At 36.6% G+C, this 17,576-nt stretch overlaps 1 protein-coding gene across 1 annotated transcript in view; it reads left to right on the top strand.

Moving 5' to 3' along the window:
* Positions 1-17,576, top strand: part of MYO1E (myosin IE) — an 88,627-nt gene that overhangs the window by 45,766 nt on the left and 25,285 nt on the right. The window contains exons 6-17 of the mRNA XM_054214569.1: positions 440-529; positions 1,495-1,626; positions 3,064-3,198; positions 4,421-4,553; positions 8,024-8,220; positions 9,248-9,328; positions 9,709-9,795; positions 11,082-11,168; positions 12,343-12,510; positions 13,271-13,356; positions 13,957-14,038; positions 14,843-14,949. Coding sequence (XP_054070544.1) covers positions 440-529; positions 1,495-1,626; positions 3,064-3,198; positions 4,421-4,553; positions 8,024-8,220; positions 9,248-9,328; positions 9,709-9,795; positions 11,082-11,168; positions 12,343-12,510; positions 13,271-13,356; positions 13,957-14,038; positions 14,843-14,949 — 1,385 coding nt within the window. The remainder of the gene's footprint in view (positions 1-439; positions 530-1,494; positions 1,627-3,063; positions 3,199-4,420; positions 4,554-8,023; positions 8,221-9,247; positions 9,329-9,708; positions 9,796-11,081; positions 11,169-12,342; positions 12,511-13,270; positions 13,357-13,956; positions 14,039-14,842; positions 14,950-17,576) is intronic.

Below are 17,576 nucleotides of genomic sequence, written 5' to 3'. Positions count from 1 at the left end.
ATCCCAAAACAGGTTGCTGAAGCACTTGCAGATTCCTACGTTTTTTGCTGCTCTGACTTCATTGGTTGTGGTTCCAGAGCCCAAAAAAGATTTAAATGCTCATGTGTAAGAAGGAAATGGTTTAAAATCGAGATGATGAAAAAACCAGATCAATTTATTGGCTGTGTCAGTTGAGAGAACAGTGAAAAGGACTAGTTTTTAGCCTCGGGCATTTTGTTCAGTTTTATAGGATTTTCTTCAAAATATAGGAACTAGAAGGCCTGAAAAAAAAAGATGGTTAGATTCTATTCCTTATCTGATCAAAAGGACTTCTTACAGATGCAAGCTTTCTTGCTTTTTTAATACATAATTTAGATGTCCTGGTTTTCTAGAAAATCTGTAAGGGCTTTAGAAATGTCTATTTCTGAGTCTCTGTTTCTCTTGTTTCCTAAAATTTTAGCATGTTAAAGATATTATTCTACAGTCCAACCCTTTACTGGAGGCCTTTGGGAATGCAAAAACTGTACGGAACAACAACTCCAGCAGATTTGTAAGTCCCTCTGCCTTAGAGATTTCTTTATTCTTCCAACTTTTGTGCTGTTACAAAAATGGTGTTCAGGAGTATAATACAAATTGTCTGCAAGTGAGGTAAATCTAAATAAAATACAAAGTGTTTTTTAAAACATAAAGTGTATGTTGAGAGGCCTCTGTTCCATTCTGTATAGGTTGCGCATTTGTTTCTCTTACAATATGTCCTGGTCACAGTTTATTTATAAAATGTTCGGTATGCAAACAAATAACTTAATAGCAACAAACTGATCAGTTTTCCAGATCAGTGAAATATACGCAGTAATATAAGTTTTTTAAAAAATAATATAAAAATTGATAGCTTTTTCAAAAATAGATGAAACCCTCCTTAGAGTTGTTTGATGGAAAATGCCTTTACTAATACGTAGAGAAAGTAGGCAGGAATTATTTTTAGTCCGTCATTATAAAATACTCAAAGTATTGTGAAATGACAGTTCATTAGATGATGTGGTGTATGTTCTGTTTTTAAAAGTTACCCATAGGCTTTACAAATTTGAGATCTGCTCCTCAGCCAGCGTGAGTGTTAATGCAATTAACGTCTCCCTGACAGAAAAAGATAATTGCTTTACCTTGCTTCCGAGCAGAATGCTATGTTTGCCGTTGGTCATAAATCTGTTAAGTTTACTTCCTATATACGTGAGCCTTATGGTTTCCTTTATACTAAGCAAGAGTTTCAGGAGTGAAAAGAAGCCACTCGTTTCCTCTCTACATTTGCATTAACTTATTCCAAGTCTAGTGCTGTGCAAATGCAGAAAGAAAGATACATGATAGTTAGAGACTCTAAACTTAGGTTACACCTTGAGGCAGCTGTGTCACTGCATCCATAAAGATTAAATATCCTAGTAACCGTCCTTGAGATACGGTACAAGTGCATGATTTCAGGTTTGTATTAACTAATCATTCAACAGCTTTAATTATTTATTGCAGGGGAAATATTTTGAAATCCAGTTTAGCCCAGGTGGAGAACCAGATGGAGGGAAAATCTCCAACTTCCTACTGGAAAAATCTCGAGTGGTAATGAGGAATCCTGGAGAGAGGAGTTTTCACATTTTTTACCAGGTCGGAAGTGTATAGGTCCTTTCCGAGTTATTTAAAATAACTGGTACCAGTTTTTCCTTTTGATTTAATATTCGTTCTCAACACAGTGAGATTACTGAATGCATACTCAAGAAGGTAATCTGGATATCGCTGGGAACCTTGATAACGTGTTAAAACACCATCTAACATAGCCCTACCTAGCTGCCTTCCAGTTTGAGAACAAAAGTACTTCGATATTTCAAAGGCCTTGCTTGGAAATTCACTGTGAACTCCCATATGGAAAATTCCAGTAGAATATAATAGAAAATTAGAACTTTCCAACAGATTTCTTTTTAAACTGGCCTATGTAATTATACCTTCTGCTCTGGAATTCCATAGCACAGCTGTGAAAGAGAGATTTAATTCTCAGTTAAGTTTTCTAGGATGTTTAGGATAATATCTATTTGTTGAATTCTACAAGCATCCCTGCTTTTTTTGTGTTTCAAAAGGCTTTTCTGGCCTTCATTGGACCTTGACGTAGGAGTTCCTTGTCTGCTGAAGTGCTGTTGATCAAGCTCTACAAAACTAGAGTAAAGACAGCACATTGTAAGTGACTGTAAGCAGCTTCATGTAAAGTTGCTTTTTTTGTGCCAGGCTGGAAAGCTGAGTTGGAGCTGGAATTGCTCCAGGAGCTGTGTGTTCTCCTATTCCAAGGTCTATGAGCAATTTGCTCTGTCTTGCTGATTTCCCTTTGTGGTTTGGAGAGGCTTTTTTGACACAAGAGTTAAAAGACGATGGGGTTTTGACTATTCCCTTCTGATGTTAGTTTGTTCAAGTCTCTCCTATTGCAGCCATGTCTGTGCGCAACTGCCAAGACTTCACATAGGTCTGAGGACCCTCTTCTCTGGCATCACAGAGAGTCCAGGAACCTTTTTTAACTACTCTGTTATTTATTCTTGGCCCTGTTGGCCTAAATGATGCAAAGGGGTGTGACTTGAGCCGTGCTTCAAATAAACATATTATTGGAGCCGTTCAAAACTTGTTTAACGTATGGGACATAAAGAATACTTGGCCTCACAGTTAGAGTCACAAATAATGCTTTCTCCATGTGTTCTTTCAACTCTGCCATCCTTTCAGTAGGCATGGAAAACATGTTGCTGTGAAGATGTAGATAATATATTGCACATTGGAAAACCCACTTTGCCTTACCTTTTTGAGGTAAAGATAATGGAAGGCATTCAAGTCAGTCATAGTTTTTGCTTTTTATTAGATGATGGAACTAAACCTTTCATAGGAATGGGAATGAAAATCTGTTCTTTTGGGTTAAACAATTAACAAGTCATAGGAAGGGTACATACCTGGCACAGCACTAGCCATATCTCTGACAGTAGTTTCAGCCTCAGTCACCTGTTTCCAACCTGCCTCATCTCTGCTGAATATCGTTGTGTGATACCTAATTTGGGGATTTTTATTCTGCAGCTAATTGAAGGGGCCTCCGCTGAACAAAAAAGCAGTCTTGGCATTACCAGTATGGACTACTATTACTATCTGAGTCTCTCTGGGTCCTACAAAGTTGATGACATCAATGACAAATCGGATTTCCAAGAAACACTGGTGAGTTTTTCACTCTATGATTTGCACAGTGGTGGATGTATGTTCATTTCACTGTCCATTTGTGGCAAAGACACTGATGTATTAATGTGGGAATGAGAAATTAATGTAGATGTAACTTATTTTAATTTTATTTTACCCTGAGGAGGAGTATGTTGCCCTGAAGAGGTCCTGTGTTGCAGCCTAACAATCATGAGAAGACAGATACTTTTTATAGGAAGGTGTTTTGTTTTCTGTTTGTTCTTTTTCAGAAAGGTACAAATTTAATGAAATTTAATTGGGTGCAAATAATCTGCAGTAAGAAAAATGTAAAAATGCAAACACAGTGAGGACCTTCCATTAGAAGAAAGTGTAAAAGAGTGCCCTGTTTTAGCTGAATTCTTAGTGGTGACTGATCTCTGTGCCTGTTTAAAACAGTGCAACTGAGAGGCTGGAGAAAGGGACTTAGAAAGCACAGATCAGGCATCTTTATCCATTGACAATGCTGTTGCTTTATGCAAGTCATGCTAACTCGCTGGTCTCCTGCTATTAAAAATTTACTATTTAAAATAAGGATATTAATACATCTTCGTTTTTATATATTTAGCACATCTAAAGGCCTAACAAAAAATAAATCATTACTGTTGTATTCTAGCTAACTTTGTATTTTAGAAAAACAGTCAGTCGAGAAGACATTTTATAAGTTACCACGTGTTCTAGACTCCAAAAGCTGATGTTGTGGATTATTTTCTAGTAAGTGGCTGGAATTCACAGCCTAAGACAGATAGACTGTTCTGCTTTTTTGACTCATTCAGTACAGCTTCACAGTTCTTAGTCTCAGTGGATAAACTGTCTTGTGTAGAAGGAGTAAAATCATTGTCTCTTAAGTTCATTGTTGCCCATTTTTGCAATGAAATTATTTATTTTGAGTGTGACACTAAAGAGCAGGTGCTTGGTTTTTAGTAACTGCAATTTTTCCAGAATTTATTTTGCTAGCATATCTTCTAAATGGTGTAGATGCTTCTGTTTTTAATTAAAAAAATACAAAAATGCTGAAGTAGGACATAGGGTACCTTTTGAAACTTCAGTGCAGGCTATAATGAAATTTGGTTGCCTTAGGTATTTAAACTGTTTTGAAAACCCCAAATTTTTAACATCAAAAATTTAAAAGGACTTCTATGACAAGAGTCATTGAACAGATTCTTTCACTGATTCAATTTTTTTTTTTATTTTTTTTTTTTTACAGCATGCAATGAGTGTGATTGGGATCTTTGCAGAGGAACAGGCATTGGTGCTGCAGATTGTGGCAGGAATACTGCATTTGGGAAACATCAGCTTCAAAGAAGTTGGCAACTATGCAGGGGTGGAGAGTGAGGAGTGTAAGTACCTCTGGAAATGGTTATAGAATTAGCAGTGGGCTGAAACCCAGATGGCGTGAGGTGAACTGCAATCTTGAGGTGCTTATCCAAACACAGTGCATCATTTCTTATCGTGCAAGGCTGCTCATTTGGATTCTCTTCTAAACCCAGTGGTACTGAGGCCCCTTTTTTGCCTTATACAATGCCACTGACTTAATAGGATTTTGAATTTAAGAAATGCTTTTCCAGCCTTTGAATATGAAGTAACAGAAATTGTGAGAAATGCTTTCAAGCAAACCTGAACTCTGCTCCTTTCAGTGCATCAACCACCTGTTTCTTACGTGGTTTGTCTGACCTTGTTGCCGTGTGAAAGCAGCTACCAGCTTGTGGAGTACCCCCAGTCTCAGGTACACGGTCAGCGCTCAGGCATACATGTGTATGTAGATACATCCTGAAGAAGTGCCTTGAGAACAGAAATTCAGAATTGAATTGAAATGCAGAATTTACATACTACAGTTAGGTTTCCTGTCTCAAATTTCACAACCTGTACCTCGTTATTAGGTACATCTGCTGTGTAACTGTTTCCTTATCATTTCCTTATCTGCAGTGCACTGTCCTTGCATCCTTCACCTCTTGCTGCTGTTTTATGTCAGCTAGGTCCACATCAGCAAGATGTTGAAAGATTAATGGATCTTGAGTTTTAAACATTTTTGTCATGATTTATACCTTGCATCTAATGTTGATTTTATACGACCTTGATAGTTTAAGGACAGAGTGCATAAGCACAACATATGTAGTAGCTTATATGTACTGTTCTCTTAACTCTTACTTCAGAATGGCCCTTATGTTTAGGAAAACTGCATTTGTTTAGTTTTCGGTAAGTTAAATATGAATAAAATATCTTGTGCAGTCAGCTTCCCATTCAACTGTATTAGTACTCTCCTGCTATTTGTTTAAGAAATCGGGAAATAAAAATGACTAATTTTAACCTTAATTTCTTAATTTGAGAGAATAGTAAGTGAACCCAAAGAAAAACGTTTTCTGGCATTTTATACATCCAAAGAAAAGTATAGGATTTTTTATATGCCTTACGATTCCAAATGAGCTACTGTGCTTCCATTTAAATCACAGAATTAAATCTTTCAATGAAATCAAGACATTTAATAGCCAGACAAGATAGATACAGTGTGTTGCATCAAAAAGTAACAAACTGAAATGAGTTGCAAATAAGTTGGTAAATGTGAATGTATTTCTTTGAAGAGCCATGTACACCATATTTCTCTTGCTCACTGGGATATAAATACAGAAGTTGTGTATGAATAATACATTGAAAAAATCAGCAGATAGACATACTGCATTTTAAAGAAACCAGAGAAGAAATAGCAATGTCTAGTACAATTTCTGCATTATGAAGCTGAAAGTTGGGTTCATTTTTCTTTCCATTAATCCTCCCCCCAGTTTACTGTTTGTCCTAGCCAACTAAATAGTAAAGCGTTTGTAGCCCGGATAGCCACAAAAGATAAAACACAATAAAAGACCACTGATAAGTCATGTTTTGTGTAAGTCTGAAATAAAAAAAAAAGTTTAAGAGTTTGGTCAATAGTGTTCTTGTTATTATATAGCCAATTGCAGAAAAACATACCAAGGCCATTCTTTTAAGACACCAAAAACTCTAGTCTTACTCTGAGTCAGAATTAAATCTGTACAGACCATTCTTGACCAACATCTAGACAAATGCTTCTTTAAAACTGCCAGTGATTATTGTCTGTTACAGTCCTTGATTATATTAATAGATGAAAAAAAAGTTCTCATTAATTATTCTAAATAATAAATTTAGATGTTGCAAAATCATGCCAAGTACTACTTGTTCTCTCCTAGATGCAGAAAACAATTTAAACCATCCCTCTTTATACTTGCATTGTATTGAAAGATTTGTTTTACACTTTCAGAAAACCAGTGAAGTGAACCTAGTCTTCTTCAGCTTTTCGTCACAGATTGTATTTAAAACTATTCCACAGAACCCTATTGATTACTCTTTGAAGATCATTTTTTCAATTACATGCGTATCCTGCCTTTATATTAATTTCTAGATGGGAACGCTATAGTCCATAACTAGGGAAAATAATCAGGCATCTTAAGAATGGGAAGTTATATCAAGTCATGTCCAACTATTCTTCCTCTACAGTAAATCATTGTCACTGGGAAGGAAGAGAGTCTGAGGTATGCATGGTGGTTCTTACCATTAGACTATCTATATAAACTCTTACAGAAGTATTGGCTAAATACTTATTCTGGCACTTTTACAGTATATGTGGGCATACTTGGTCTATAATTATTTACATTCTTTTCCATTTTGAAGCATATGATATTTTATCTTTTCACGTGCTTTTCAACCCGAGTTCTCAGTGAGTTACCAGAGATGTTGCCAGTGGCTGAACTTTGGTTAGTTGTGTGATTTCTAGTACCCTAGGGTAAATTTAATCAGATTACTGATGGTAATAAATCAGATTTCAGAAAGCTGGCGGTTATTTGCAGTTTTAAAAATAATTTTGGATTAACGTACTGAAGGGTTTAGCGAAATCATGCTGTGACATTACAGATGCATAAAGCACAAGTGGCTGCTGCCTTAGTGATTATTTTACATCCTCCTCACACCAGTAAAGTAGATCTGAAAGCAGTGGAACATGGAGGAAACACTGTTAGAGGATTACGTGGTTTAGCGGAGGTGCAGTACCAACTCCCAAGAACTGCACTTGGGAGCTATTTCCAAATGCTTTCAAGCCATTTCTCTTTTTCCATTCCTCAAGGTGCATGACACCTGCAGCTGACATCTGCACCACATGCTAAGAATGCAAAGAATACTGGACTTGTGGCTGCTTATTGCACAGAAGTATTTTGCTGCTTTACTTTTAAACAAGGGAAACCAGAATTTGCAAAGTACTCCCAGAATAACGATTAAAAAAGCGAAACCAAATACATGGTGAAGCAACTGAAAACTTTTTTGCAGTATCTTAACTTAGAAGAAGAAAGGGAAAGAATATTAGGAAGCAGATAGCATATTTTTATTATATTTTAAACATTTCATGTTTTTGCAAAGAATTTTCAATGGTGTAGATTTTATTTAATGTGTGAGCTCTTCATCTTATTTCCATCTCCTCCATAAGTGATTTGTTTGAACCACATAGTTCAAAACTATGACCCAAGCCAGCTTTACATGTTTGAAGGGCTGAAGGTACAGAAATAGCTGAATATTGTACATCAAGGTGGTTTATCTTAATTGAAATCCACATAACTAAAGGATTGAAAATGTCCTTGGGGAGCTTAGGGAAATCTTGAAGACATAAATCCATCCTCTTTTTCTTTCTAAGCTGCTTGCCCCGTGAGGGTTTTTGCTGTTGATTGTTATTAGAGATACAGCTAATTTTTCTTCCTTCATTCTGTATTGGTTTAGTCCGTAAGTCATAATCCAGCAATTCTGATCTTTCTTGCAGTTTTGGCTTTCCCTGCTTTTCTCCTGGGAATTAACCAGGACCGCCTAAAAGAAAAACTGACCAGCAGACAGATGGACAGCAAGTGGGGAGGCAAATCTGAGTCCATTAATGTAACGCTAAACGTGGAACAAGCCTGCTACACCAGGGATGCACTGGCCAAGGCCCTTCATTCCCGTGTTTTTGATTACTTGGTGGATGTAAGTTGGATTTGCTTGATTCTACTGAAGTATCAAAACAAGTCAAGTACACTAGGAACGTTGCTTGCAGCGCTTTTCTTGTCCCTCATTTCTTTCACCCAGTATGGTTCTTTGCCTAAACCTTAGCAGCAGCACTGGGCAGTGCAGTGGAAGCATGACCACAGGTGTCAAATACGAGGTACTGATTATATGACAAATGATACACTTTCTTTGAAGCAAATGAGCTGGTCTTTCGTCACTATATTTACTCAGTCTCCTGCCACAACTGTCCCGTATGATACTCTGACATCTCTTTCCTGTCAGCGTCCGTACTGCTGAGTTCTGTTTTCTCCTACGCAGTTGAGCCTTTTCAGGTGAGCAGAATTAGTGGGTTGTGTTCCCCTGCTCTCTCACCCTACTGTCTTGCAAAGAGGCCTTCAGCATTCCGTTGTTGTGGCATCTGAGCAAATGGTCAAATTCCCTTCTCCATGCTGAAGTACTCTCTGTTCAGAATTAGACCCTAGGCTGGATTGGTGACATAGAAACGTTACCTTTGGCCATAGATGCTGGCTAGATGAAGCAGAAGTCTCCTCCATGGTGGCACTGCTAGTGTCTCAGTCTCCCTCATCATGACAGCTCTGTAATTCCCACTATGTGCCTGCACTGACACTGCAAAGTAGGGGAGTACAGACATAGGTGAAAAGATTCGTGGTACCATCTGCAAAATGCATCAAATATCAGACTTAAGGCTGTTCTTTCTTTGTTGGCTCCCTTTCTTTAACTGATTCAGTTACACAAAAGGGGAAAGATTTTTACAAACAGTAGATCCAAAGGCTCACTAACCTGGAAAACAGGATAGTATACTGTTCATTTCCTAGCTGTTAATAACACTTTATTAAAAAGTGAAAGTAAAATACCCCATTACATATATTTGTATTCCATTCAAATATGTTCTTTTTGAAGAAACTCAGTATTTTTATATAAAGATTTAAGGATACTAATATATAAAACCTACACTCTGTTTTACGTTTTGTTTCTCTTTTATTAGTCTATTAATAAGGCTATGGAGAAGGACCATGAAGAATATAACATTGGTGTCCTTGATATTTATGGCTTTGAAATATTCCAGGTAAGGCAATGCAATACTTAAGGATTGAACTGATCTGACCTGGGACAGCATTTTTGTTATTTAGACGGGAAAAAATTCAAAACAGAAAAAACCCAAATGCTGTGGCCAGAATAAAAGCCAAAAAACCCCAACCCAGCTTCCTGGACATTGAGTTCTCACTGGTAATGTCTCACTTAATAAACACGAAGTATTGAAGAAACTTCAAAGAAACTAGGTCATTGATCTTAAAAGAAAGATCTGAGATTACACAGAATGTCTATAAAGTCAGCAACCCATCCATCATTGACAGTGTTTCTTTGAAGCTTATTGCCAGCATAAGAACTAGGAATTATTGTATATAAAGCATGAGACTAATTTTTAAATTGTTTCCTTTTCTATAGAAAAATGGTTTTGAACAGTTCTGCATCAACTTTGTTAATGAAAAACTACAGCAGATTTTTATTGAACTGACACTGAAGGCAGAACAGGTAACCAGACACTTATTATTTTTGAATTCATAAATGAGCTATTGCTTTTTCAATTAGTGGAAAAATTGAGATTTCATCATCTGCTAACAGTAAAATTTGCCTTGTTAAGCAAGACAAAAAAACCCCTCTTTGTTGTTGGATAACCCTAAATCTGTACACCACAGCAGCTACAGACATTTATTCTCTAATACAGTGGTACAGAAGCGAGTCCGTCATCTGGTGTTCTAATGCAGTCATATGACTCTGCCCAGACTTGCTGCATATTCTGACTCATTGACAGAAATGGAAAATTGCAGCTTGGTTCCATCCCTGTGCTTTCGTTGGACCTGACACACAGTTAAATGGGAATACTTTCCTTAATTTCCTCCACGCCCTTTTTTTTTTTAAAATATATATATATGAATGAAATAGATTACTGAGACAAATGCAAAAATACTTGTGAAAGTATTTGCAGTTCTCTGCTCACAGTCTTACTGCAAAATCTTACTTTCCGTGAATGTGAGCTTCTGCATGGGAGGGCAGACAGAATGCGGCTGAGACAGAAGCATTGTGTACGCTATGAGCTCAGGCCTGGCACCAACTTTAGGACAATGTTTTCAAGAATGCACATGCACAATAGCCTTTGTCTTTAAACAAGGACAACTGCGACTGATCGTTGCAGTTGAGCACACAAATGGCCTGCTAAGTGTCTATCTGAACTCCTATGTATGCAACCGAGTGGGTCAATTTAATCAAATTTTAGTACGATTTTTTTCCCCAGTTAGTCTCTAGATGTCTTTATGGTTACAATAATTGCATGCAGAAATAAAAAGTAGAGCTGTGTCTCCGTTTCATGGGCATTTTTAACTGTGGTGTTTTGGGCGGGTCTGATCCTTGATATGCCTGTCACAATCTTAATTGTTAAAACAGGTTAGGATATGGATGCTTAGGTGCACTCTCAAGATACTGTAAAAGCCACTTTGTTACTATTTGTGAAGTGCTTTGACAATGAATGCACTGACAAAATATTCCTGCTCTTCTCAGTAACTGCTCAAGGGCTATGAATGACAAAAGATCGTGTGGGGAGAAGAGAAGGATTCCGATTCATCTCTTCGGCAGCAGAGAGATGGATTTAACTATCATTAGGGTCATTTTTCTCACCTCCCTCCAGTCATACATTTCACAAGTCTCTCTGAACATGAGTAGTGCAGAGTTTGTGTATATGTGGTGCATTGTAAATCCAGTGCTACAGCCACAGCAACACAACTACAGCAAAAAATATTTGCTTCTTTCTTTTTACTTAACAGGAAGAATATGTGCAAGAAGGAATTAGATGGACACCAATAGATTATTTTAACAACAAAATAGTATGTGACCTTATAGAGAACAAAGTGGTAAGTATTTAGAACAAACAGATGGAAAAAACAACAAGATTTTTCTTTAAAATATTTGGGCAACTGCTTTGCTGTCAAGAACGTTCATAGGAAAAATGCGAATACTGTTGTTCAGTTACTGAGTCATACTAAGCCTATATATAAATCTTATATAAGATGTCTTATAAGAGCTTTAAGATATATGTAATCTAAGATATATATTATCTAAGATAACAACCAAAAAGAGAACCATAAGATAGCATGATTGATGTGTGACTAAAAAATATAGTAATAGAAATTAAAATTTTATACACATAAATTTATCACGAACTTCATGACACATCCTACTGTACATCAGATAAGGCTGTGTCCCTGGGGGATGTATTTCAGTTTGGGGAAGCTGCAATACCAGCTTCCTCTGAGGTACTGTCACAAATTAAGCAGAAAACAAGTGAAGAGGAAGTATTAGGAAGTGTCGTACATAAGAGAAATTTTGTGCCTTTTCTCCACAGAAACGTTCTGCAGTTTAAAGTCTTTATGTTCTGATTTGGGGTGACAAATGTTGAATTGTCCTTTAAGACAGAAGTAGGTTGTTTTTCAGCTAGTTCTTTGTCCTTACGTAAGCCAGGTAATTTTAACAGTAGTTCCAAGTACTATACTGGCTTGCGCTCAAATGCACATCAGATTTTGCTCATCTCCCATTTTTGTCAGGATAACTAGGAAGAGGATACGATTTCTGTCGCAATCTTAGATATTTAGCTCTAAGTTTGTCAAACTACAGCATGTGAGTTTAAATACTTACCTCTGACATGGGTTTATTTTTTGGTGGAATGAGAAAAAAGATTGCTTTGTGAAGGAATGAAAACCTAAACCAAATGTTGGGCATTTGTTTTTTTTGTTTGTTGTGGTTTTTCGTTTTTTAAACAGCAATCATTGTGTAATGATAAGGACAGTGGGAAATGCTGGGGAAAACAAAGTGGCATCTCTCCTTAAACTATTTGTATGCTTGTGGACAAATTAATCTCTACTGTGAACTCTACCAATTGGGGGAAATTCTTCCTGCTGTAACTTTGTGCTAGTGTTTTTGTAGCAAAGATCATTTTCTGTTTGGGGGGAAAAACTGGCATCGTAATTTCTTTATTTTTTTCCTCACTTCTTTTGCTGGTTTTGTTATTCTTCTCTAATAATGCATTAGAATCCGCCAGGGATTATGAGCATTTTAGATGATGTGTGTGCCACCATGCATGCAGTGGGAGAAGGAGCTGACCAAACATTGCTTCAAAAACTCCAGATGCAGATTGGGACTCATGAACATTTCAACAGCTGGAACCAGGGATTTATCATTCATCACTATGCTGGAAAGGTAATGTGGAAAATCATCACTGAATTCTGCATAACGTATTTATAAAGAAAAAGAACAGTAATGAGAGGAAGGGGGAAGCCCTGTAGAGGGCTGTTTTGATTTTAAATAGCCAGATTATCTCAGGAGACAGTGTCCTCTCACAATGTAGGGAGCTTAGAACAAATATGCCCTAACGTGTCCCTTACTTTGGACAGCTGCATCTGGGCCTTGCCGCTATCAAACATATTAACCAGAACTTAATATTAAATGTAATAAATAAGTGCCCCTGATCTTTTATTAATTACAGTCTTAATTGTTGGTTGTAGCAGCAGTAAATTTAAAGAATTCAGATATAAAAATGATACTTAGGTGATGATATACCAATAAAACTGGGAATGTAATATACAGTTCTGTCTTCTTTGGGTATATTTCTCAGACTATTCATGATTTCCTGCAGTTATAGTTAATAACTGTAAGCCCTTATTATGCAAAAATGTTTCATCAGTAAAATTCAGTGCTAAATTCACTTGTGTTGTATTCCAGTCACTAGCTCCAAGTCTTTTTCACTGAATTTAAATGCAGGGATGAAATTCCTTTATGTTCATTGTAGAAGAGCTAACTAATAATATATGCAAGGATTTAGTGATCATTGTAGTATCTTTAAGTTATACCAGACTAACCAAAAAGTTCAGAACAGCTACTGATAAGGACAGAATTTAAATTTTCTTTAATTATTGGGTTCTCAACTTACCACAAACAATCAATTTCCACCTTGGCCCAGGTATCTTATGATATGGATGGATTCTGCGAGAGAAATCGGGATGTTCTTTTCATGGACTTGATTGAACTCATGCAGAGCAGTGATTTGTACGTAAGCAAAACTTGCTTAAAGCTAGGAATAACGTGTTAGTTCAGATGGATGCAGAGGGCCTGACTTCTCTACTTCACAACTTGTGAACTCATTTGTTTAAAAGTGGAAATAAAACATCGCTGTGGTAGAGCAGTATCACTTGCATTATATTGACCTTCATTTTCTGCAAATCTGAATAAGTAAGGTACTCCAGTGTCAGAATCAAATGGTATAATGACAGCCATTTGTTTTGGCCTCAAACAAGGCCATCGGTGATTTGACATTCTCTCAGAACAGGCACTGTTTTAGCGTATAAAGTAACATTATTTTGTTATGTATTTTAATTAATTGATGCTTACATTTTAAGAAGTGCGCGTTTCTTTGAGTCTAGAAGTCTGGTGTCATGTCTTCCAAGGCTCACTAAAATAGCAAGGGATCTCTATAAGGAATGAAACTCACGGAAAATACTAATCTTAATACAGATTTGATGTAACTCCAGATTAATAGAAATAGCTATTTATATTCTGCTCAACTATCAACTTTTACAGCATATTCCTTGACATTTCTGCATTGAATTGTCTTTCTATGCCAACACTATTTTATTAATTCTTTCCTAGGCCTTTTATAAAGGCTCTGTTTCCTGAAAATCTTCAAGTGGACAAGAAGGGCCGTCCTACCACTGCAGGCAGTAAAATCAAAGTATGTCTGGTTTTGCTGTGTTAGTATGTGCATATACGGGTGTGTAAATAAATAAATTTTAAGAAAGTAGTCTTTCCGGTTTTTTACTGTACAGACATTTTTAAAGATAGACATCAGGAGTATCTTGATTGCAAAGTGATGCATTGTTTCAGCTGTTAGAATCATGTTTTGCCCAGCATTACTGTTCATTAAACATTTTGTTCAGCTGCATTCTACAGCAGTGAATTTTCCAAACGAGCAATTGATGGTAGCGATAATAGTACTTGCATGTGCATAATGAATGAGCCCCTTCACTCAGCCACTTGATGTCCTACAATTAACTACACATAACTGGTCTCTTTATACTGCAGAAATGCAGCGGGGCCTGATCCAATCCCCACTGAAGTCAACAGAAGTCTTTCTACTGACCATAATGTGCGTTGAATAAGGCAGCGAGTGTTGGAAGGCGAGCATCTTTTTGGAGACTGGTTGTAAAATATATGTTTAGATTACACACTTGCAGACTTTTGAAATCAATATTTTATCAACCTCTCTCCTTATATTTCACCCTGACAGTCAAGTTCACCTTGTCACTCATTTCTTTTATATAGTATTTTAAATATTTTTACATAGCTGGAGATAATGGTGCCTTCTATTTACTGATAAATTTTTCATGAGGAGCGTATCATCCTAAGACACTTTGGTTGTTCTGGAGAAAGACCAAAGTCAACTGAATCATCAGCAGATGGTTGATAATTTTTAGAATTCTCTCACAGGATTTACCCTGTTCACCTCAGATCCTATTGTTTTGCCTCAATTTTACAGAAACAAGCAAATGACCTTGTTGGCACCCTGATGAAGTGTACACCCCATTACATCCGCTGCATCAAACCAAATGAAACAAAGAAGTCTCGAGACTGGGAGGAGAGCAGGTATGGATAAGCAGAGTACATGATGAGAAACAGTGCTAATACTGAAAAAAAGCCACAAAACCTCATAATTTGTAATCATACAGCCTACACACAAACAGAACTAGGTACTCTAACACCTTCAGAAATGAAATCTGGCATGACCTCTCCTAAACTTTGCAGATAAGCTGTGGTCACTTGGTCTAAATCAGCAGTTAGTATATGCAGTTCTTAGATTTTCTTATGCCAGTTGCGAATAATCATCATTTGCATAACACTAACACAATCAGTATATTAAAGACTTAGTTTTCCATGTAGAATTTGCACACCAAATGCATTGTACATCCATTATAATTTTTGCTTTATGCTTTGAAAACAGCTTCTGTTAGGTAGCTAAGAAGCCAGCGGGATGTCTGTATCTGCTTTTATTATCAAACTTACCAAAAAGTCTCTGTAGCCAAGAACATACAAGATTCCTTTTTAACTTCTGAACTTTTAAGTTGTATTAACTAGCTCTTTAAAGAGAAGTCACTAGAATATCATATCAGGTGGTTATATAGACATTAAATAGACATCAAAATCATCAGTTTGGTTTATCACATCTGTTTTAAGGCATCTTCAATCATACAATGCTTTATAGCATCTTCATATTATCTGAAAAAAAATACTCTTCTTTTTTGCACTGAGGTAGGTGATCAGTATGGTATATATGTGAGGTCCTGATACAGATAACATTTATTACTATATATCTGGTACTTTTGGTATCGGTACAAGTGCTGATAAAGCAAGTGGTTATTTTTATCACAGTGAAACAACTTGCAAAGTCTGATAAAAAGCATTCTTGACCGTATCAACACACATCAGAATTCACTTCCTGCCATTTGGCATGCAGACTAGCACAATTGCATGCACATGTAGAGCACTTAGAGAAGCCACAATTGGGACGGCACTTGAAAGTGTCATTTAGGTCTTGGCAGTAAATGTAGACCCTCTTTCTCTAGCTTTTCCACCCCTGAAAATGCTACTATGCCGCTCTTAATTTTCCACTGACACTGGGGACCAAAGGAGGAAAGTAGGTGATCCTGGAAAAAGTATGTCTAAAACTTTTAACTATAAGTTGAGGGGCTCAGTCATTTACATATTGGAAAACAGGCCTATTATTGTGGAAGGTGTTGCTAGGAAACCAGCAAAACAAACAAACAAAAACCTAGTCCTGAGAAAAAAAACAGCTTTCAAGAAACCCCTTTTTGAGCAAAAATGGTCAAGATTTCTTCTTGTTTTCCCATAATGAGGATGGTATTTGGCAAATACAGCCGTTACTGATAACAAATGAAATACAAAAGATTGTATACTATCAAACTTGGACACAAATGGAAATAGTTCTCATAGTGGTAATCCTTCCCTGTTTAAAAACCTTAACATTATCTCCTATTACAAGCTATGATTTCACATATTTTATATTGGGACTTCACATAGGATACACGTGCTGTAGCAGTTAGTGATGTGTCTGGGGAAGAGAATTTTATATGCATATGACAAGTCAAACTGAAGTTTAATTTTGTTATTTCATGATTTTACTGTGAGAAAGTTCTGTGTTGAGGGGAATACAAACCAACTGAGTTTATGTGGTGTTTTGCTGACTGTTGGTTTAGGGTTTTTTTGTTTTCTTCTGTGATCACATAATCATACGCATGCTGCCATAGTCAATGTGATGGGAGTAGTATTATCTAATCTGCTTATTAGTAGCGTGTTATTGGACAGTGAAAACGTTACTGAAAAAGGGAAGAAACCTTGACAAAGCTTGTCTTACTTCATGCTCACAGAAGCCATGTCACTCCAGCTTTGTACTGCTGTTGAATAATTCCAGAATATTTAGCATTTAAACATAGACCTTGTGTAATATCTAAGCCTTGTATAATACCTTAGTTATTCCAAAAATTGGGGTGTTCTTGAAATGTGTTTTTGTTCAGGTCCTGGCACAGCCACTTGGAGTTGTACTCAAAATTGCTGCATTAGCTGAATTCCCAGACCCTGACCTGCTTGAGGTTGATGCCTGGAGGGAGAGTTTCAGTGTGCCTTTTCTCAGAAAGAAAAGGAAAAACAGAAAAATGTCTCAGATTCTCTGTTGCTGGACACTAATACTGGCAGGACAGTAAGAAAATGGGAGTAATACTGTTGCTCCAGTGCATTATTCCAGATGTGAACAGGAGGGAAAGCTATAAACAGGAAAATGTATTTTTGTCCACCAACTTTCTACTGTACCAGAATTCTTGGAGTGGGTACAAAATACACTTTATTCCTTGAACACAGCAAGATTAAAGTGTGCAATATTCTTTACTATAAGCTAGAAGAGCAGTATCACTCATTATTTAGTAAAATATCTCTTGTATGTGTTCTTCAAAATGAAGAAATAACTGAAGAGCTTTTCCCATTTGTAGCATGGGATTTCAACAGTTTTCTCCCTTTATACTATGAGTCATGTGAAAAGAATGTCTCAACCAAAAAAAAGAAAAAAAAAAATCAATGGGTAATAGACTTTATGTTGAAATTTAACATTTCAAAATAGCTAGAGAAATAACACTGAATTAACCAAGAGTTTTTCAGGATTTGAAAAATCTTTTGTAAAATCAGAGAAATAGTAAGCAAACCAA

Source organism: Rissa tridactyla, chromosome 9 (assembly GCF_028500815.1).
Source record: "Rissa tridactyla isolate bRisTri1 chromosome 9, bRisTri1.patW.cur.20221130, whole genome shotgun sequence".
Lineage (NCBI taxonomy): Eukaryota > Metazoa > Chordata > Aves > Charadriiformes > Laridae > Rissa > Rissa tridactyla.
The sequence above is the reverse complement of the archived record's forward strand: the minus strand, read 5'-3'. Positions and strand labels throughout refer to the sequence as shown.